The following is a 21,490-nucleotide window of genomic DNA, read 5'->3' on the forward strand; positions in this document are numbered from 1 at the left end:
GTTAATGCATTCATTGCATCATCATCATCATCATCTCTCTCTCTTTTTTTGGTTTGTTCTATATACCCAGAAGAAGACAATCTGGCCATACTCTACTGAAGATCAATATTCACACGCTATTAAAAGTTATTTGAAAAGATAAAAAGATTAGGAAAAATAAAAGCAAAAGAGAGAAAGAAAAATAAAGTATATAAAAGGATTTAAAAGAAAAAATAGAATATCTTTGGACGATTCATTACACTTCGATCTGAGTTCACATGCACACGAGCGAGAGGTGTATATATAATTATATATAATATATATTAGCCTTTTTTCTACCTGTAGCTGAACCCCGTTCACACTGCCGGTTGGATTAAACCGGTTAGCCGTTCAAACTCTACGTATGAAAGCGTCGACTACTTTGTCGGACCATGCATTTAATAGCCACTGGCTGTGTTAAGACCGTACAAAAATTTGACTTACAATCGCCGGTCAATATTTGTTGCCAACCTCTGCAATATCCCCACCATCCCCTATACTATACCCACATCTCTCTCTCTTTCTCACTCACACCCCAACTCCAAAACCAAACCCTCTCTCTCTCTCTCTCTCTTTCTCTCTACAATCTTGTAAACCAGATCAACCCTACCATACCCCCTTTCTCTCTCACACATATAGAAGCTTCACTTTCTCTTGTCTTTGTTTTGGATGAAGGATTTTCACTTTTGAGTGAGCCATGGAGAGGAACGAGGTGATAAAGATGGAGGAGACCATTGGATCTTCGTTATTTTCTGATCATATCTCAGATGGTTATCCATTTTCGGGCATATTTGATATCTATGAAGGTGAAAAGAGCTCCTTAGGGTTTGCGGAGTTATTGGGTATTCAGGACTATAGTCCATCTCTGTTTGATTCGCCACAGGCACCATCTATGGCTCCCTCGGCTCCACTTCCGGCTACGACAGTGAAAGAGTGTTCTGAGGTCCTGAATCAGCCTGCTACCCCTAACTCATCCTCGATTTCATCCGCATCGAGTGAAGCAGTAAATGATGAACAGACTAAACCTGTAGACCAGGAAGGAGAGCAACAAGAAAAGACTAAGAAACAGTGAGCTTGTTCTTTCCTCACTTTTCTGACTTTTGATTTTGTGTTTAGAAGGAACACATGTTAGAATAAATAAATAAAATAAGGTCTTTTCTTAAAAATAAATTTCTTTAATTGTCTTTGTTTTTCTGGAGTTTTATGCTAAATGACCCTGTGCAATAACAATGGAAGAGAACAAGCTGGTGGCTTTATTATATGTAGGTGATTTTGAAATGGACGGATAAATGGATTTGGTTTTTGTGTTTTTGAGGTGCAGGTTGAAACCCAAGAAGACAAACCAGAAGAGACAGAGGGAACCGAGATTTGCGTTCATGACGAAGAGCGAGGTTGATCACCTGGAAGATGGGTACAGATGGAGGAAGTACGGTCAAAAGGCTGTGAAGAACAGCCCCTATCCTAGGTATATACAGTGTTAACTTCAATGCTAAAATGCCTTTAGCCTTATTTGCCCCCTCCTTTTCTGGCACTTTTCTTTGTCAAATTGATTGTTAAGATTTATTAGACCAATATATATATATATGTGTGTGTGTGTATTTTTATGGGGTAGTCATTTTTCTTATTTTTCGTTGGTGATTTTAGGAGTTACTATCGTTGCACTACTGCCTCCTGTAATGTGAAGAAACGTGTGGAGCGATCCTTCACAGATCGAAGTATTGTTGTTACTACCTATGAAGGGCAGCACTCCCATCCAAGTCCAGTCATGCCTCGCCATAGCCTTGCCGGAGTTCAACCGGGCTCGGGGTTCTCCGCCGGATGTGCCGCTGCTAGCTTTGCTTTGCCAATGGCAAGAACCCTATCTTACAGTCAACAACTGCACCAACCATCCTTTATCAATACCTCGTCGCCTTCGAATTTGGCTTCTGATGGTTTAATATTAAGCCCTGGTTTACGTCGTGACATTCGGTTCTGCACCCCGGGTTCTGCTTTTCTCAGAGATCATGGGCTTCTTCAAGACATTGTTCCCTCGCATATGCTGAAAGAAGAAGAGTAGAGGAGATTAACCAATTACTACTACTTTTTATGTTGTTTTGTTGATCACTGACTTTGTAGGAAGATGATATTGTAGATGAGAAAGCCCCACATTCCTGGTATGCAATCTTCTTGCTGACAGGATTTGATCTTTCTTGTAGAACCCACTTCTCATAGTACACATGTACACGGATGATTATCGCTGTTAACATGCGATTCTTTATCCAGTGCAGGGACTCGTTTCTTAATTTAGTTAACTTTCTCCGTCTTTTTAGCCGGTATGTTTCGGGTGTACGTAGAGATGATAAAAATTACAGAAACTTGGATGCATGATTTCTTCTTTTATTCTTCTGACCCCTTATCTTTGTCCTATATCTTTGTTTTTATTGTTGAAGGAATGTGCATTAATTTCATTGAGCGTACAACAGTCGAGATTTTGAGGATTTGGGTTTTTCAAGGGAATAATTAATGTGCATGGAAGCTTTCTAGCTTTTCCCTTGTCTGGGAATCCAAGAAAACGAAAACGAAAATCTTAAATCTTGAGAATTTGGTGTGAGAAATTAATGTGCTGTCCCTAAATATGCATGGCGGGGGTACAAGAGGAAAGAATGACCCAACCACCACTTACCCATATCGAGCCTGTTGAGTTAATGCCACTTTTTGAATATTTCGTATGCCTTGCGACTGTGCAATCCACTAATGGATTTGATTCATTGAACAATGGTAGGGAGGGAAGTGGACTGTGATAAAAGAAAACCAGCAACGCAGACACACACATGCGCAATGAAGGATTTTGGAGCGTGATTCTTTGCTTCAAGCGTGGAATAAATCCTGAAAGGTAGATGTGGGAACTTTTTAGCTTTTCATGTAAAAAAGAATGGCTCATAAGGTTTCCGAAGACGCGTGCGACCACCCAGGCTTTTGAGAATGTCATTGCCGGGAATATCCATCCAGGGCTTCGTCGATTGCCATGCCAGGGCACAACAGCACCAGCATAACCCTAGCTAGTACTCTTGTGTGCATATCATTTATTGTGCCTGCTTGACGTTTTATTGTTTTCTTTTCACAAATCAGAGCATTATCTCAATACTAAGCCCTTCAGGAACTTAATTGCTCCGAGAAATATTGTATTTGTGCTTCCTCAGCTACATATATGTATATATATATACCTCAAAATGAATGAGAAAATTTTAAAGACAAAAATAAAGCTTTCCCAAGGATGATTTTGTTTTGAAGTATCATCCATATGAAGTTTCATGATTGTGCTGGCTAGGTCATTAAGCCCATCCACGAATGCTCTCCTATTGATAATTCTTCCGGAAAACATTCAATTTCCAGAAATGACATAGCCTGGGACTCAGAAAGATGCTTCTATTGGGGAAGGAACGCCACCGGGTCTGAACAGAAATAATTATAGTACACTAAACAGTGATACAATCTAGAATGAGGAGAAGTTGATCAGTAAAACCTTGCTGGATATTTCCTTAAAATCAGCCTCAATGTTGTTTCTATATGAAACCTAAACAAGAGAATTAGCAGATGCAAACAGCTCCATTGCTTCAAGTAGTTGGGTTGTTCCACAAGCCCTGCGGCAATGCCCTAGGTGAAATGTCTAGTTTATTTTATTTTATTTCTAATTTACAGGATTTATAAAGTAGATATAACGGACGATAATATACTTGACCTCGAGTAGACTAGTAACTGAAATATGTAAACCTAGGTAAGAATAATGGGAGGCCACCTTTCTCCACCTGGACATTATATACATACATGCTTATATAATCTCCTTCACCTAAAGGTAGCTCAAACGCCCATTTTCCCCTACAACCAACTGTAGACATAAACAACAAAAGTTAATTATAAAGTTATTCACTGGCAGCTGTTCGCATAGTTACCAATTTTCCAGGATGCATGCACAGGGAAAAGCCTTCACCAGCATTTCTGCAAAACTTTATACGTGGAAACCATGTGGCTACTATTAGATCTACTTTTGAAGCAATAACATTAGTGGTAGTTACAAACCAACAAAAGCCTTAATGATAAATGAAGAAATCCAAGATTAGTACGGTCTCAAACCAAGTAGATAATAAATGTCGGACATGTTACCTCTTAAGCACAGGTTGGACGGATAACGGGGTTAGATTCTGACTTCAGTTGCATGTGATTCAGTTCCTGCAAAATTACAATGGACTGAAATAAATCTTGTACCCTCCTTCTGGTCAAACATAGATAGTGGATAAAAATGGCCCTGATATCTTATTTCCTAAACAGAGGGTGCCGTCCAATTGTACCCTATTGTCTTACAGCACAGATTGGAAATTCTATCCTCTACATTTAAGGGGTTTTTTTTTTTTTTTTTTCCTTCTTTTTTTTTTTCTTTTTTTTGCAAAATAAGAGCTCTCGTTACCAGACCAGACTTGCAAATTTCAGCACTGGACAACACATCAGAGAATCTGTTACCAAACCAGAGTAATGTAATGTTTGGAGAGGCTATGGTCCACCTAAGGACAGTAAACCAGAGGAAAGAGTCCAGTACATGAAAAGTGTGATCCAAGAGCTCTAGCCTTGTAAGCCAACCTTCACCATGGGACCAACCAGATTCTAGGACATGCCTAAATTTTCAAGAAGCTGTCAGATGAAGTTGCACCATGCCAGTGATAAAAGCCTACAGTGCTTTCAAAATCTATCAAAATTGCTGAGATATGCAGCAGGGGAGACAATTAATTGTCAATCTATATCTAAGTAACTCTCTTCAAAACCAAACACCAATCTGGAAATAAAAAAAAAAAAAAAAGTGAAAAAAACCAAGAAAAAGTTAATGCCAACCATCGGTGGTAAGGAAGGATTTAGGAGTTTCGGGATGAAGGAAATGTGGCAGAAGCTGCACCTGTTCTGTTTGAACAACTCGCTCGGTAGAAAAAACTGGCAATGAGGACTGAAGCTGATGGCTAGGATTTTGCTGGCTTTGCTGCTTCTGTAACTGAAGCTCATATGAGGTATACTCCCCAGGCTTCTCCCACTGCAAAGCCAACTTATAGAGTCATTTTCTCATCTTTTCAAAGTATCAAAAATCAACATAAAAATGCAAGAATGATGATTCAATGCAGCCTATTTACCCTGCTCTCATAAGTAACACAATTATAATAGTACTTGTATCCATCAGGGCAGGTATGTTCACTCCAATCACACTCTAAAGGAGCCACTATCTGGGGACTTAAAGGTACAGCTGGTGAGCTAGAAGTGCTAGCAAGTATTGGAGGATTGCTTCCAGTACGTGGAGACTGCAGAAAAAACAATGGGAAAATTATGATACAGTTGCCAAAATCATAGAGACACAAGGTGACCGTATGATATGAAGTCGAATGAGTCCATCATCTACTACTAGCCAGGTATCACAACAAAACATCTATTAAACACCGTGTTGTATGTGTACAGGGCTTTCTTTTCCACCAGTGGTTGATCAAACCTACAAGATATCAACTATGCCAAAACTTAGCACCATTGGAACAATACAAAGCCTCAAAATCATAACTATCACCATTCAAGGTTGAAGCCATGCTTGGGACTCCACCACGCATGCTTTAGAGTTATTGTTTGCTGAGGCAAACAAATATTTCTATAAAATTCGGAGATTCACTCCATGAAGGCTTTCATGTGTGTCTTTGTCAATGATGCTATGAGAGGATGCTCACGACATTACCTCTGAATGTGTGCCAATACTTCCGATCACTCCAATTTCCTCAGTGACCAACAGATAAGTTAGCCCATACAAGTTGCTAAATAATCAATATCATTGTAGTACCTGCTGACTAGTCACTTGCAAACTCAGCTGCTGTTCGACTTTATCAGTTTGATGAGACTGCCTCTGCACCTCAGAGACGGCAAGTTGAGATGATTGTGAACTTGTCTGTGGAGTTCGCATTTGTTGTAAAGACATCTGCGACAACTCTGAAGTTGATTGTTGGAGGGAAGGAAATGGTTGTTGCATGATTGGTTCTTGGTTTATCATTTGTGGAACAGCTTGAGGTAATGAACTTGTGGAATTTGGTTGGATAGGAAATGAAGCATTAGGCAAAATACACCCTCCATCTCCAACATTTGGTCCTAGCCTGCCAACAGATAACCACAGAAAGTGGGAAAAAAAGACACTCATTTCAGTACATTTTGATATGAATAACTAAATAAGAGTGAAGGCACATGTACCTAGCAAATGGTTCTTTTGAAAAGGGAGTAAAATTTGCGCTTGCAAACCCATGATTGCCCCTGGAGAGAGAAAGAGAGTCAACAAATAAATGGTAATCCAGGTTAACATGGTGTGATAAGAAAGATATAATGGCATGGATCAGGAAGTGGCTAGTTTGGACAGCATTTCACTTTTACTGAACCAAAGAAACCAAGTGCTGTGTATAAACTTTAACAAGTAATTTTAACTTAATTATAACCCATTAATCATACACAGAGCTGTATGATTAATGGATTAACATCTGCACAAGAAAGTCAAAGGAAGCAAAAACCTTGGTTCTCCGGTCCTAGGTTTCTTAGGATCCGCAAAACGAACAATCAATGGCTGATCACAACCCTAAAAAACATAAACAGAGGAAAAACAAATATATAGAAAGCCTTTAAAAGTGCAATCATGAAATCAGAGAAGTGATGCATGTAAAGATATAAGCTTTACTCTCATCATGAAGGTTCCATTTAATGCTTTGATTGCTGCCAATGCCATATCCCTATGAGAAAACTTAACGAATCCACTTCCTTCAAAACAGCACAACCATCCATTCAAGTTATGAATTGATAGTGCAATGGGATACAAGATTCAAATACAAATTTATAAAACGTGCCATGGCAATAAAAAGCAACAAGTTGATAGCACACCATTGGTGTATTATATATAGGAGGTGAGTTTTGGCAATCAAAATTTATGTGTCATCCAGGCAGATCAAAGAGCTGGTTTTTCTAAAGCAAAAGGTCAATAGAGAACAGTAAGGGGGCACAACTTGCATAGAGATGATGCACACAAAGGACACAAACCTCTTGAGAGCCAGCAAGCTTTAAATGAAACTAGAGGAAAATTACCCACCCATTATAGCATTTCAACTTTTTTGTTTCTACCTTGAAGTAATTGTCGTGTACAATTTGGAAAGAACATAGGATTGGACATATGATTGCTATAGTGGTTGTATGGGGTCAATGAGGTGCTGGAGATGGTGGTCCAGAGCAAAAATTACCTACCGACACGTCCAGTCCAAAATGCTAAATTTAATGCCATGGAATATGAAAGAACACAGGATTGGACATATTAATATGGTGGTTGAATCAGGCCAATTAGAGTGCTGGTGATCCTTAGATTAAACCTGATACAATGAGGTAGAAATGGCAGCCCATAGTAAAATTTACCTACCAATGGCAAACATGTCCAGTCCAAAATTCTAAATTTCACCATTAGATATTTTTTTTTTGATAAGTAATTTCACCATTAGATATGAAAGACATACTACAGGGTAGAACAAGAACACACCACGACTTTGCTTCAATTCATCACGCATGATGAAGATATCTTCAACAAGACCATAGGGGGAAAATATCTGACACAGAAAACATTCATATAAAACTCATACACCAATAAGGTAACATAGAGACCGATAACTGCAGTTGAATTTGAAAATGAAAACAAGAATGCCTTCCACAAAGTCATGTGCACAACAACAAAGATTTAGCATGATAGGGCAATGAATTTATCATCAAATTTGGGAACTTACCTAAGTTCAGTCTAGCTACAAAGGCTGCACACACGAAGGAGCGCACAAAGACACATTTTTATGGCACACAGCCAAAGTAGGCATTTGATGCAATGACATTTCAATCTATATTGATTTTCTGTCCATGCACATTCAATGATATGCACAGTGTATTTTGAAAAGCAATCCATAGAAGAGGGTAGCTCCCACCTTGAACAGTCCACAAACTGATCTCAGCTCTAAACATGCAGTAATGCTTTGGTGTAAAGCTTCACTGATTATACTTCTCTGGTCTAAATAGTGCTACTCAGTCTATCCAGTGAAGGCATTGTGAAGGCAATGCAACCTTGTTTTCATTTAGAATTACATTGTAGATGCATCCCTCCCCGGACCCCACTTAAGTAACCCTTTATGCATCCTACATATTTACCTTTGCACGAGTCTATGCATTTATGTGTCACACATGCAAGTTGTTACATACATAGAAACAAGAAAGTGTAATTTATTTCGCTGAGGTATGCAAAGAACTAGAACATTCAATGAATATGGATCATACCTCCTCAATTTCTTTTGCCGAAGCATCTTTGTTCAGGCAACCAACGTATAATTTGTCCAGTACCCCTATCATAAGAAAACATAACAAAAAATCAGCAAATAAACATAAAAAAGTAAGAATATTTGTGTACTTATTGATAAAAAGAAAAGGCAGATAACTCTTTTGTTTGAACATCATATGTGCACAAGTGAAGAACTGAAAGCATTGTGCAAGAACAAAGCCAATGCAGCTGCGTAGACACCATATGTACTCAGATAAATGTCAAAAAACATTATTTTTTATATAGGTAAATTAAAAAAAATATTAAAACAAGTAAATAGGCAAAGCCCAAGTATATAGGAAGTATACAAATGAGAGCACCTGGAAAAGCAAAGGAAGCCTTGAAATAACATTTTATTTCTCACTTTTCTATGGAAACATGCAAAGCTATAAAAGCTGTATGCTGCACTACTAAAGACAATGATTTTAGTGATGCAAAATTTTTCATTATGTATAAATGCTTATAAGCATTGTAAAATAAATATTCCTTCTGTAATTGCAACCCTATCAATAACAGGTCAGTCCAGATCAACAAGAACTCTGCAAATATGCTTGTTAGGAATCCAAAACTCTTTTAGACTATGCATCTTAAAAATATTGTAACATACTATGAGCTATTAAATTTCCACACAACATAAACACTATTCAAGCGATCCTGACTAACATCAATACCTCAAGATTTTTTTTTTTTTTTAAAGTTCCATACCTTGAGAAATTAAGACGTGTCTGGTTGGAATCAACTTCTAATTAGAAACCGGCTTCATGACAGCTCAGCTTCCATTTCCATTTAGGCCTAGAGGTTAATGTACTTTTTTTTCTTTTTAGGTTAATGTACTTATCTAAGAAAGATAATGGTTTTATCACTTAAGGTTCATTTGTATAATACATCCCTTTAGCTCTTCATAAGAATATTTGGGCAGTTTAACAGTCATTATGTATCTATTATTGACAAAAGGATGTCCAAATGGTATGTGGCAAAACGTTGAGACTCAAAATTCTAAAATCTTTGCTGGGGATTTGATGCAGGGCAAAACCTGAATAAAAGTGGAAATACATGATTGAGAGAAAATGAACAGAGAAAGGCATTTTAAATAGAACATTACCGAGACGTTCTCGTTCCCTATCGGCATATTTGACTAAAAGGGGAGTCATCTCCTGGAAAAGCAAATATGTAAGACAAATATGCAAATGCGGATTGACCAAAAGCAGCAAAAGCCTTCATATATTCTTACTAGAAGCTGGAGAACTCACCCCAGCAAAAGTATATTGATGGTTTAAAGCTCTAATCGCCCCTTCAGCTTCATCTATAGTTGCATACTTCACAAAACAACTTCCTGTAAAAGTAAAATTATTTTCGTTAGATCATTTTCTTCATGCATAAAGTGCTTTGCCCATAAATTACTATTATTCTTCCAATGATACATGATAGAAGCAAAACATTCATTCTCTCAATCTCATTCTCAGTCTTGTAGCCTAGCTCTATCGGCTATATATTCATTTACATAATTTATGCTACAAACAATTCAGACTTAAAACCCCATCCAATTTGACAAGTTTTTTTTTTTTTTTTTTTCTATATGTAATAAGAATTTCATTATAAGTGCCAAAAGCAGAATCCAAATACAGTGAGATTCTACAAGAAAGTCACCTAGCTAGAAATAGAAAAGGCAAAGGATACAAGAAAATAATGGAAACTAAGTCCAACGGAGGAAAGCTTTGAAAAACATAGCCTTGATCTCCTCCATTGTCCATTCGCAGTCCTAGAAATTTATATCATTCATTTCCTTCCAAATATAGCTAAAAAGAGTATATGGAAATCAATTTCCTCCAGACTGCCAAAATTTATGGGCTACCACCTAGTCCTCTCGATGAGTGAAAAATATTTCACCATGCTCCTAGGCATGATCCAAGCCAAACCAACCTTTCAAATCTTATAGAGACAAAAACGATTCAAATCAAACTCAATAATACACATAAAACATAGTTATGTAATTGTTAAAATATAATCATTGATGTACTCAAATGCCAGTAATAATCATCCAAGAATTGCACATAGCTGATCATCCGACAAGAATACTGAACTTTAAGGATTGACTGTCTGCAATAAATTAACTTCTAGGCGAGAGCATTCATGGCACGAAAGCACAATCTATCTACCATATGAAAATCTGGTTGAAAGTCCTGAGGTCATCTTCAACTTTGTTAATAGTACAACATGGTAAATAAATGATAAAAGTGAATGAATAAGAAAAATTGGCAGATTGATACCATGGAGAGCCATTCAGAGGGCCAGAAAAGGGATAATAATATATTAAAAATCTCCATAAGAATAACATCACAATACCTTGCTGTTGACCAGTTCTCTTATCCTTTAATATAACAACTTCAACTATATTTCCATGTTCTTCAAAGACAGGTCGAATCTGATGTAAAGAGAGGTATCCAACAGTTAAAATATCATACTTATGAGAAGCAGGGAAAATAGTAGCAATCTCAAAAGAAGAAAATTTAATGAAAAAGTCTCATTGGTTGCACATTCTAGCCGGGGGGAGGAGATGTTCGATTTTTCCAGCCAAGAATGCCTCATATAACTTTAGTGGATAATCCTCTTGACCTCCCTTTGTGGGCAAAGACAATAATGCTTTTCTTTATATTCCATAATTCAGACTGGGAATTGATATATTTTGATGCGTGTTTATGTGAGAATATGTGTCAGTTCAGATGATGAGCTACATTAACATATGGCAAGCAATGCAGACATGTTTATGCTTTAAGGGAATCAATAACTTACATCAGCTTCCGTTGCTGTTCTTGGAACTGGTACAACATAAAGTTTTACATGACCAACACCATCCACTTGATCTGAAAAGGGAAAAAAGGAACAACGAAAGATAAAACTTAGAACATTTACAAATCAATCAGAAAATATTAACTTGGTTTTCACGTGAAACCACCAAAAAAAAAAAAATACAAACCAAAAAATGCAGTAGTTTTTTCATACTAAAAAGCATAGATTATGAATTCTCTAATATTATTAGCGCAGATTACGAATACAAGAAAGGTTAAAAGCCAAGTAACTGGAAATACATTCTGCTGATATATAACAGCAAGTTTCGAGTGAAGCTATGCAATAAAATGCTTGCGAATTCATATAAAAATAAAGTGAAGTCCGCTGGCATTACCTTTCTAAGTGAAGGGAGGAATATACCAAACTTGTACAGTCAAAATAAGTAAAAGAACTCAGCTAGAGCCTTACAACAAGAGAACTAGAATCGGTAAAGAATGAATAAAAGAAGTGAAGATAAATTTTTTTTTTTCAGTTCTTTTCAAAATTACTATGATCACGAACCAAATACTTCTATTTAACTCAGTTAATTGAAAATTTTTCTTTTCCATCAACCAAACAGAAAGTTACACACACAAACCTGGGGAAGCTCCACGAGCTGATTGATGCCGCCACCTTTTGCGTCCAAAATAACCAGAACCAGGACCATATCCCGCACCTTCACCAACGCCAACACCACCAGCGCCACCATTTGGCGGAAATCCTCCAGCTACAAACAAATCGTTCGGTTCAGCGATCACGTGGTGATGGTGGTTGTAGCTGTGGTCAGGGTGCTGGTGGTGACGGTAGTCGGGTTGGTAATTTTGTTGGTGGTGGTGATAGTTGGGGTTGTTGAAGTGCTGGTCATGGTGATTGGGGTGGTAGTTAGGATTGTTAAAATGCTGGTCGTGGTGATTGTGGTGGTCGGAGTGGTGGTTATGGGGGTGATAGTGGGGCTCTTGGTGGCTATTAAAACGTTCTCCTCTGTGCTTCTCCAGCTTCGCTGACTGTAAATCCCACGCGAAACCCTAACCCTAGAATTCGACCGAATCAGAAGAGCAATGAAGACGAAGATAAAAAAAGTAGCCGCTTACGAAAAGACCGCCGGCAGTGTTTTTCTTTTTCATTAAGTATTCGGGTATTAAAAATTATCTGTTATAATTATTTTATAAAGAAAATGAGTGATTCTATCAATTGACATCATTGATTCACAGAGGTTATGGATTCTACTTAAAGAAAATATGATGAGTTAAAAAAAAAATTGTAACTCTAACGTATAAAAAAGTTTTGAATTGATATGAATTTAATAATTTAAAAATTTAATATTTAAATATTAGACTCAGTTTAAAATTTAAGTTTTGAACTTAATTCAATTCAATAATCAAATAAGACTTAAATCTTATCTCATCTTATCTTATCTAAAAAGTAATAATATCATTACACATTATTTACTACTGCTTTACTATCCATTTTTTTTTTTCATTTTACTATTTAAATTTAGAGTAAAAAATCTCAGAACATGATATTTTTACATAATTTATAAGAAAATAAATTAAATCAATTAATTAATCGTGTAATTTAATTAAAAATAAATTAAATTTTATAAAAATTGATCTTCTACAACATTAACATCATATTATGAGATTTTTAATTCAAATTCAAAAGATAAGAGGGAAAAAAATATGTGGATAATAAAGCAATAGTAAATAAAGAGTAAGAGTATCATTATTACATATTTTAATATCTAAACATTTTAAATACAAATATTTTTCATTTTCAAATTTTCTATTTTTTTATTTAATTAATATATAATCATTACAATTTTTCCAAACTTCTAAATAAAATATAAAAAATAATTTAATTTTTTTAAATTTTAAAATAAAAATAATATTATAATAATATTTTAATTTTATAATATTTTTATTCAATTTTTTCTCTATCATCTTCTAAAATCTCTTAAAATATATTTAATTTAAATTTTTTTTATCACCATTCATAAATAATTTTAATACTATTAACAGATTATATCATCTCATCTCATCTTATTATTAAACCTAAACACTTTTTAGAAATCTTTGTATTTATTGTTTATTTTTAATTTTATCAGACAAATTTATTAACAAATTTTCTAGCTCTATTAATGCGTATAACGGTACCCTAAAAATATAATGTCACTGAAATAAAATAGGTCTTTTTAGAAACTTATTACATTTAAAATGTTAAGGGAAGTTATCCAATTCTTCGTTAGGGATGGTTGATGAGGACGGTTTTCATTTTTGTTTTTTTGTTTTTTTGTTTAGAAATTTTAATATGTTTATATATATTTTTTATAATAGTCGTTCATTAAAAACGTGAGGTTAAAATTTTTTAAAATAATTTCGTGTTTATATAATTATTCTTAATTTAGAATAGAATCTTGAAATAAAAAAGATATATATTTAAAATAATTTTAATTTTGTATAATCATTATCATGTAAAAATAAATTATAAAATAATAAAAATAAAAATAAAATTAAAATTAAAATAAGTTTAGTTGATTATCGCAAGAAACTACAAAAAATAGAAATAAAAGCTAACCGAATCATTGGCGGTGAAAATGAAAGAGCCGGACGCCTGACCCCTCCCAAGCTTCCTTGTCGTCGTCGGAAACCCTAACTATCTTGAATCTTCTCTCTGGCAAGGTATCACTTTCTTCTTCTTCCTATTCCTCTTATTTTCTTCCTCTTTTCTGTGTTTTCATGCGGTTCCGATTCTTGCAATGATTCCAATCGTTCACTATCCGTGCCCCTAACATTTGATTATGTTCGAAAGAATTTTTATTTTTAGCCGTACTCTCACATTGAAGCATTCGTTCTTAGCTTAGCGTAGTATGCGCAAAAATTTTACTGACTCCGATTTTCATTGCGGTTAGTACTCGCTTGCTTCATGCGAAATTTTCAAAGATGAAAAAGGAGTGAAGTTCATTGGTAGAGACAGGCACGAAGCCAGGATTATAATTTTGGAGGGGGGGAGTACTTTTAGGTCTGGAATAAATAGTTGAATTGAAGGTTTTTAGAAGCATATTTAACAAATTGATAAAAAAAAAACCAAGTAAAAAATAAGAAAGAAAAAAAATAAATTTCAAATTTGCATTCTTCCATAAATACCAGTAATTTTATATCCAAGCTTTTCATATGTTGCAATTAAGAGAAGAGGTTGAATTATGGAAACAATCTGTATAAGAATTACAAAAAAATTTTGTATATATGTAAATCATAAACTAAGTTTTGTATTTTACTGAATAATGTATAGCAGTAACATCATATATCTAAAAGTTTTTAAGTAGCGCAATTACATACTGCGAAACCAGCCATCCAGTGAATGTGGAATTTTTTGTTAAATATGTTTTACCTGGATAATTACAAACTTTAAAAGAGAAATAATCTAATGTGAATATTATATTCTAATTTAATTTCTTGAAATAAAACTGAAAAACAAAATGTAGTTACCAACTTACCATCAAATTCTAAATGAGACCGAATTCTAGTTTGATGATATATAAAAAAGATCTATTAGAAAATTGTTAACAATTTGCAAGGCATCCCTTAAGACTGGCCATTTAAGAGCATTGGCTAGTGCCAATTATGAATTGTGGACAAGAAGAAGAAAAAAAGTACCAAAAACTTTTTTGATAATTAAAAAAGTACCAAAAAATAAGGGAGATATACAAATTAGACAAGAATAATATATGTATGTGTGTGTGTGTGTGTGTGTGTCTATTATTAATTTATTACTTTTCTATTCATAAATAAATATATGTATTATCTTTTTTTTTTTTTTTTTTTTTTTGGGTCAGAGCCATGGCAGGGCGGGGCCTTACCCTCCTTTGGCCTCTTCCCTGGGTAGAGATGCATTGAAATGCAAGAAGTTTCAAACCAAAATATATAACTATATTTCTTGTAGAAACAAGACCTAATTTATTTTTTTCTATTTCTAGTTATCATAAGAGAATGTCTGATATATTTATTACTCTCATATTGAAAATTTTTGCTGTCATAATCATACATGTAGAATAGGAGTATGAGAACATGTGAAACGTGAATATTGCTGTTTGTTCAGAGAATGTACTCGAATTTTCGATGAATACGCATTTGTGTGCATTGAATTTTTTTATCATGGTTCTCTAGATTTTCTAGGCTAACTAAATCTGGGATTTTTTTCAATAAGTAGATTTTATTAATGGCGCATGGGTGTGAAACCCAAGTACTACACACAAGAGAAGGCACCCGACTAACTGACTAAGTAGAATAAGGAAACCAAATTACATAAAATTAAGATGTAATTAGAAAATCTAGAACATTTCAAAGCATGTAACGGAATTTCAAGGTTAAGTCATTTTTAAAACACTCATTCCTTTGGTCAGCTCATTTTCATTGAAGTGCATTTGGAGACACAAGACTCCTTAAGGGTAGCTTCCTTAGGGCTGTATTTGCAAGCAAACCAGAGACTTGATATACCTCACAACGAAATGGGGAAAATATTGATCACCTTCTATTACATTGTGAATTGGGGGGAGTTTATGGGAGGCAATATTTATAACTTTTGGCTTTGAGTGGGTTATGCCCATGAGGGCGGTGGAATGTAACTACTTGGGGAAAATGCTAGCCACATCTTTGTTATAACCCCAAAAAGAATAGTCAATTTAAAACTTCCCAGATATACTTATAAAGCCCAGTTTCACCTTGTAAGTAGCCAATGTAGGACTTAGCACCCATCACTAACTTGATAACCTACTCATTCTATATGGGTTATTCATATCCCTGGTTGGGCGTTTGTAATGCCCCCCCTTAAATTCCCGTTGTCTTCACTAGGCCATGTCATGCAATGTTCTAGTATCACGAATGACCTTACTAGGTGGCTCTGATACCATATGCAACAAACTAGAGCAACTCTAGTTACTTCTCTTCCTGCCAGTTGAGTGTATCCTTTTGTATACTTCCTATGTACTTGAGTTGTGCCCCCTCAATGCCATTAATAAATCTGAAGCTTTATTATTAAGATCTTACATTAATAAATTTTAATATTACTTATCAAAAAAAAAATTATTAAGATCTCAAGAAGTCCACTGTGAAGTTACTTTAAAATAAAGGTTCTTGATCAATGTAGCTTTGTGAATATCACTTTCATGTTTGGGTTTAATAAGGTATGGTGTTTGAAAATGTAGGTGCCGGATTTTGTTAAGGTTTTTATGAGATGGCAACAAGATCAGACCAAGATACTGACGATGACTTTAGTGAGCTTTACAAGGAGTACACGGGTCCTCCAAGATTGACAACTGCCAATGTACAGGACAAGGTAAAGACAAACAAAAGGTCTCATGTGGGTTCCGATGAGGAAGAGGAACCTCCTCGTGACCCAAATGCTGTTCCAACTGATTTCACAAGCCGAGAAGCTAAGGTTTGGGAAGCCAAGTCGAAAGCTACTGAGAGGATTTGGAAGAAAAGGAAAGAAGAGGAATTGATTTGCAAAATATGCGGAGAGTCTGGCCACTTTACTCAGGTACTGCTGGATTCTCTAGAAATGCCATGTATGTTGTACTTTTTGGGGAGTATTGCAACTATCAGCTTTCGCGTGTGCATACATACGTTGAATTTGCACGTGTATAAATTTTCTTTGTTGCTGTGTTTACCTGTTAAATGTTTAGAGTTATTGGGTTTATACCTTATCGGTATGAGTGTTACTGCTCAAGTTTATGTTTCAGCCTGCTGGGATTAGGTCAGGTTTATGTTAGCTATCACATGTCAAATTGAAGCTGACTTGATAATTGGAATATGTCGGGTGTAGGAGTTTATTTATCTAGTTACATTGAACAATCTAGTCCATTTCAACAGATATTTCCTGGACCCTTCCAGGTTCATATCAATTGACCAGTTTAGTTTGACATCTGGTTTCATTTAGTTCTCCATTGTTTCTCCGAGATTAACTTTTATTGCTGTAACTTTAATCCAGATATGCATCTCTGTGCTGTAGCACAAACATAAAAGGAGGGATTTTAACATAAGAGACGAAGCTGAACAATGTTGGTACAAAGTCATAATGTAGGGCCATCAGGATTTTTTTTTTTATTGTTAATAGTTGGGTTGAATTGTGAGATTATTGTGTTAAAACAGTTCATAGTTGCCTAAGCAAAGTATTATCTCAACATTTTGGGAAGCAACAATATGGGCAGGAATGGAGTTTAATGTCTGTATGCAAGTCATCGTACACTGATGGGCTGAACTACCTTTGGTTGGATAATTTTTTGCTCATTTAGATCATTTCTCCTTTGTTAGCTTTCATTATTTTCCATGTCTCAAATTTATTTTGGTGTTTTGTACATCAAGTTGTTGTGAAAATAGAGTGAGAGAAACCCCAAAGAGTTGGCCCATGTGGTGAAGGCTTTGGTCTTGGGGTATCACTCCCTTCATGGTCCAAGGTTCAACACCTCATGGTTGCAAACAATCTTTTTGGGCCACACCCCCTGTGAAAAGCCAGTTATTTAATCAATTTCATTTAAGGAAACTTCCGAAGGTGCGGAGCACGGGTCCAGGGTTTATTTTGTAGGGGTGGGTCCGAAGGGCCCTGCCCTAGAGAGGTTCCCTGACACAAGAAAAGAAAATAGAGTGAGAGCCTTGCCTTTTGTTGAATTGGCATTATAGTTATATAAACCCATGGGAACTAGTTGAAAACCACCAAGTCTTATGTATATCATAAGTTACATTGCTGATTTTCAAAAATAAGAATTTTATTTTTTTTTCATAAATGCCCTGCTGTTTTCCATATTTATAGGGGTGTCCTTCTACTCTTGGAGCAAATCGCAAGTCTCAAGATTTTTTTGAGAGGGTACCTGCTAGAGAAAAGCATGTAAAAGCACTTTTTACAGAGAAAGTTATACAAAAGATTGAAAAGGAAATTGGTTGCAAAATCAAGATGGAGGAGAAATTTATTATTGTCAGTGGCAAGGATAGGCTAATTTTGGCAAAAGGTGTGGATGCTGTGCACAAAGTGATTAAGGAGGAAGGTGATCAAAGGGTTTCTTCTAGTTCTCACATAGCAAGATCTAGGTCACCTGAACAAAGCCCTGCTGATACACGGTTGCGACGCTCTGATTCCCAAAGGTCTCATTCTAGTAGTTCTCAGAATGCATCTCAGGTTCAGCAGAGGTTTGGTAGGCAGGAGAAGGTTGCAGAAGTCCATATTTGGGATGATCTACGGAAATTTTCAAGGGGTTCTCCACAAGGTAGGGACAGCATGGGATATGTTTACAGTGTCCATAGAAAGCTGGTTACTACATGCTTGTATTTTGTGGATCTTTTAGGTTCCTACATACGCCCTATGTGTTTCTGAATTTATTTTCTCATATTTTGTGAGCACTTAATGGTGCTGCTTGTTGCTTATCATTTGTTTGCAGCAAGAGGTAAGTTCTTGTGTTTAGGCGTTTTGTGTATGGTTTGAAGTCAACTTTTGTTTCGTGGTTTAGTCTGAACTGATCTGATTGTCAACCAATGGAGATTATAGACTGGAGGCACGTCTGGACCTTTTGTCTTGGATGATTTCACAATGCGAAAATAAAGATAGTTTGTTGATTAAAGCTACCATCTATGTTAGGATCCTGAATGAAGTGTTTAACAGACTCTTCATTTCATGAAGCTTATGGTAATAATGGAGCTAGAGGTTGCTCAAGCCGTTCAAAGTCTCCAGCACGTCCTCCTTACATAGGCAAGTCAAATAATTCATATGATGGTAATAATCAGAGCATCAATGCTTATAGAACTGATGGATGGGATAATGAGATGAGAGGATCTGATATGCAAACTGGTCGTCAGTTTGATTACCCTGCCTTCCCTCAGACATTAGAAGGACTAGAGTTGGAGTTTAAAAGGGAGGCAATGGAACTTGGAAGAATTCGTGACAAGGAAGAAGATGAAGAAAATTACAGGCATCGTGAGGTAAGAACTATCTCGTAGTTCTGGTGTACAAACAGTGTGAGAACGGGTGTAATGGGCCTAGGCCATTTTCAACATACACTAAATATTCAGACGCTTTGCGAAATATGAAAATTTTTTATTTTCTTTTTTGTATAAATCCTAAAATTTTGGCCATAATCTTGCCATTTTCAAATTAGTTTGTTAAGGAAAGCTTTATGGAGGGGAAAATGGTGCGGCTGTGGGCATATGGCTTTACACAACAATATTTGGTTATATCCATTTTTTAATTTGTTAACATCGATGGAGTCTAATAAGTTCAAATTTCTAAATTAATATAGAGATCATGTTTTAAAAAAAATTCTAAATTTAGTGGGAAAATGCTTTAGAATGGAATTTTGTTTCCTCATTTGATCTCCTGGTAAACGAGTCTTTGGGTGCTGATGCCTTGCATGTCTATCATGATCTTTTCTTCTTTAAACCCCCCTCTCCTCTTCTACACTATTTTTAATTGTTTGAGGAGTGCCAGGTGGATCTTTTTGTGATGGTAAAGCTTGCTATTATAATTACCTCTGTGCCTTTAGACTGTTCAGTGCATACGAGTGTGGCAAATATTCTGGTGAAGGGCTTTTCAGTCATGAGATTTCTTTATTATAATAATTATTATTATTATTATTATATAAGTAGACTTTGCAGCCGTGGTAAAGCTTGAGGTTGAGTAATAAGAGTTGAGAATCTACAAGTATTGCCCAAAAAGCTAAAATTTTTTAATGAAACTGAGATGAGAATGGAAGATGTATCCCATAAGACACATGATTTTAATCTTGTTTCTCATCGTAGGGTGAACTACCATGTGCTTTGCTGTACCGAGGAGCACATAATTGTTGTTAAAAACCTCTTAGTTATGGATTTGAGCTTGTGATTTCTAACTATTGATTCTACGGGTCAAAGGCTATTAGGGAGATGAGAGAGAACTACATGAAGCAACTGGCTATTCTGAAGGGTGCTCATGCAAAAGAGTGGGAGGAGTTTCTCCAATTTGATGCCAAGAGGCGTCAACAACAGGCACATCAGCAATTGCCCTCTTCTGGTTTTGGTGGTTATAAACAGCATGGTTATTCCGAGTATGATGGAACCTTGGCCAATCCTCATTATCCTGGGGCCAGTTTAGCAATTGATTCAAGAAGCCGATATCCAAACCCTATGGAAAATTACTCTTCAAGGCCCCACGACAAATTTAATGAATTTCAGCGTCAGAGGCGCGAAGATTACAGAAACCCTTACAATCGATACTAATCATTATGCTTAATACTGGTGAGTTGTCCTGCTCTTCAGTCAAAAATAGAAAACAATTTCTGGTATTTTTTCTATTATTTTGCCGACCTATAGGGCATCCCACAATGTCCTTGTTGAAAGTCACGGTAAGGTATCCACATCATAAGACAGGTTCTTTGGCTGCAGTTGTGGGAATATAAAAAGGCTTTTATAATTTAAGAGACCGTGCAAATGTTAATGCACAACAGACGGGTGCGATAGGTGGCAGATATTGCAGTTGTTTGGCGGGTATGGCTGATTTATTGCTATTAAACATTAGCTTAAATTTCATTCCAAAAATTTTCAGGGTCCAGATCTTGCTCGGGTATGCATAATGCACAGAGGAGGCCAATATCTAGGTAAGTAAGTTAATTGCTGTTTCAAACTTGAGAAGGGATCATTTGTTCTGGTAGAATCGATTTCTTTCAATTTGGTGGTTGAGTCCTGTTCAGAACTTTGTTGTAGAGAAGTGAGACTTGGATTTTGGTTTATTGGTTAGGAAGTAATATTGTGAAGTTAATGACTCCTGAATGGTTGAGAGTTTGCATTTAGTAATGACTAGTGCTTTTGGCAGAATTATTTGCTCAGAGTATTAAGTAATTTTTTATATAAAATATGTTTTATTTTGTTTACTCGAAAATTTCTACCATGTCCTGCACAACATTCTAACTGCAGTCTACCATATCTCTTGATATATCTTAAATTACCTGGCTTTATATCAAGATGTTGGGAGTCTGGTACACACCAACAGAAATCTGATTGGTATACTAGGCGTGGGTTGTTTCCATTGAGGTATGGTAGCTTTAACCCTAGTGTCTGGGTTTAGATGGTTTGAATGCTAGCCCACAGCGGTGGAGTGGGACAGCTGCGTTGCAAAGGTAGTATCTGAAATTTGTTATTTGGCTAATTGGTATATATGAAATGTGCAAGTGGTGCAGCCTAGTCTATGCAATGTGCAATACGATATCTCACAAATAGCCGTGGAATTGCATCTTTTTAATTTTTGGTTCTTCTCGCTGGT

General features: G+C 35.9%; 3 protein-coding genes and 1 long non-coding RNA gene across 9 annotated transcripts; 3 read left to right on the top strand and 1 right to left on the bottom strand.

Annotated features, from left to right (window-relative positions):
* Positions 1 to 518: 518 nt before the first annotated feature.
* LOC122315885 (WRKY transcription factor 23-like) lies at positions 519 to 3,175 on the top strand. 3 transcript variants are annotated; one of them, XR_006244190.1, is made up of 4 exons: positions 519 to 1,086; positions 1,334 to 1,483; positions 1,663 to 2,171; positions 2,780 to 3,175. XR_006244190.1 is itself a non-coding variant. In XM_043132171.1 (3 exons), the coding sequence occupies exons 1-3, from the start codon at positions 716 to 718 to the stop codon at positions 2,072 to 2,074; spliced, it is 933 nt and encodes a 310-aa protein (XP_042988105.1). In that variant the 5' UTR covers positions 519 to 715; the 3' UTR covers positions 2,075 to 2,397. The 3 variants fall into 3 exon arrangements, 2 of the variants coding, with proteins under 2 accessions (XP_042988105.1, XP_042988106.1); XM_043132171.1 differs by lacking the exon at positions 2,780 to 3,175 and having other exon boundaries at positions 1,663 to 2,397; XM_043132172.1 differs by lacking the exon at positions 2,780 to 3,175 and having other exon boundaries at positions 522 to 1,086; positions 1,340 to 1,483; positions 1,663 to 2,397.
* Positions 3,176 to 3,506: 331 nt separating this feature from the next.
* On the bottom strand, positions 3,507 to 12,339 carry LOC122316329 (flowering time control protein FCA-like). Its single transcript, XM_043132859.1, has 16 exons — positions 12,307 to 12,339; positions 11,814 to 12,240; positions 11,180 to 11,250; positions 10,733 to 10,811; positions 9,640 to 9,722; positions 9,492 to 9,543; positions 8,350 to 8,414; positions 7,574 to 7,640; positions 6,731 to 6,810; positions 6,567 to 6,631; positions 6,256 to 6,315; positions 5,855 to 6,161; positions 5,169 to 5,333; positions 4,940 to 5,071; positions 4,159 to 4,224; positions 3,507 to 4,001 (listed from the first exon to the last, which is right to left on the bottom strand). The coding sequence occupies exons 1-15, from the start codon at positions 12,337 to 12,339 to the stop codon at positions 4,162 to 4,164; spliced, it is 1,749 nt and encodes a 582-aa protein (XP_042988793.1). The 3' UTR covers positions 3,507 to 4,001; positions 4,159 to 4,161.
* A 1,425-nt stretch (positions 12,340 to 13,764) lies between these two features.
* On the top strand, positions 13,765 to 21,045 carry LOC122316724. Of its 4 annotated transcripts, none has more exons than XM_043133466.1 (6): positions 13,765 to 13,893; positions 16,416 to 16,750; positions 18,020 to 18,470; positions 18,881 to 19,179; positions 20,107 to 20,469; positions 20,617 to 21,045. In XM_043133466.1, exons 2-5 carry the CDS (start codon positions 16,445 to 16,447, stop codon positions 20,449 to 20,451), a joined length of 1,401 nt encoding a protein of 466 aa, XP_042989400.1. In that variant the 5' UTR covers positions 13,765 to 13,893; positions 16,416 to 16,444; the 3' UTR covers positions 20,452 to 20,469; positions 20,617 to 21,045. The 4 variants fall into 4 exon arrangements, with proteins under 4 accessions (XP_042989400.1, XP_042989399.1, XP_042989398.1 ...); XM_043133465.1 differs by having other exon boundaries at positions 20,777 to 21,045; XM_043133464.1 differs by having other exon boundaries at positions 20,107 to 21,045.
* Positions 16,757 to 17,503, top strand: LOC122316725. The gene is made up of 2 exons (XR_006244296.1): positions 16,757 to 17,103; positions 17,201 to 17,503. It is a non-coding gene; the product is annotated as an uncharacterized LOC122316725 (long non-coding RNA).
* Positions 21,046 to 21,490: the final 445 nt, after the last annotated feature.

The sequence above is a fragment of the Carya illinoinensis genome, chromosome 7 (genome assembly GCF_018687715.1).
Source record: "Carya illinoinensis cultivar Pawnee chromosome 7, C.illinoinensisPawnee_v1, whole genome shotgun sequence".
NCBI classification, from domain to species: domain Eukaryota; kingdom Viridiplantae; phylum Streptophyta; class Magnoliopsida; order Fagales; family Juglandaceae; genus Carya; species Carya illinoinensis.

What these genes read in the sequence shown, in the direction of transcription:
- LOC122315885 (XM_043132171.1), top strand. Translation starts at nt 716, where the DNA reads ATGGAGAGGAACGAGGTGATAAAGATGGAGGAGACCATTGGATCTTCG. An exon ending in CAAGAAAAGACTAAGAAACA is followed by an intron (nt 1,087 to 1,333) that starts GTGAGCTTGTTC and finishes TGTGTTTTTGAG; the next exon opens with GTGCAGGTTGAAACCCAAGA. An exon ending in AAGAACAGCCCCTATCCTAG is followed by an intron (nt 1,484 to 1,662) that starts GTATATACAGTG and finishes TGGTGATTTTAG; the next exon opens with GAGTTACTATCGTTGCACTA.
- LOC122316329 (XM_043132859.1), bottom strand. Translation starts at nt 12,339, where the DNA reads ATGAAAAAGAAAAACACTGCCGGCGGTCTTTTC. An exon ending in ATGGAACCTTCATGATGAGA is followed by an intron (nt 6,632 to 6,730) that starts GTAAAGCTTATA and finishes TATGTTTTTTAG; the next exon opens with GGTTGTGATCAGCCATTGAT. An exon ending in TGCAAGTGACTAGTCAGCAG is followed by an intron (nt 5,334 to 5,854) that starts GTACTACAATGA and finishes TTTTTTCTGCAG; the next exon opens with TCTCCACGTACTGGAAGCAA.
- LOC122316724 (XM_043133464.1), top strand. Translation starts at nt 16,445, where the DNA reads ATGGCAACAAGATCAGACCAAGATACTGACGATGACTTTAGTGAGCTT. An exon ending in TTCAAGGGGTTCTCCACAAG is followed by an intron (nt 18,471 to 18,880) that starts GTAGGGACAGCA and finishes CATTTCATGAAG; the next exon opens with CTTATGGTAATAATGGAGCT. An exon ending in AAAATTACAGGCATCGTGAG is followed by an intron (nt 19,180 to 20,106) that starts GTAAGAACTATC and finishes TACGGGTCAAAG; the next exon opens with GCTATTAGGGAGATGAGAGA.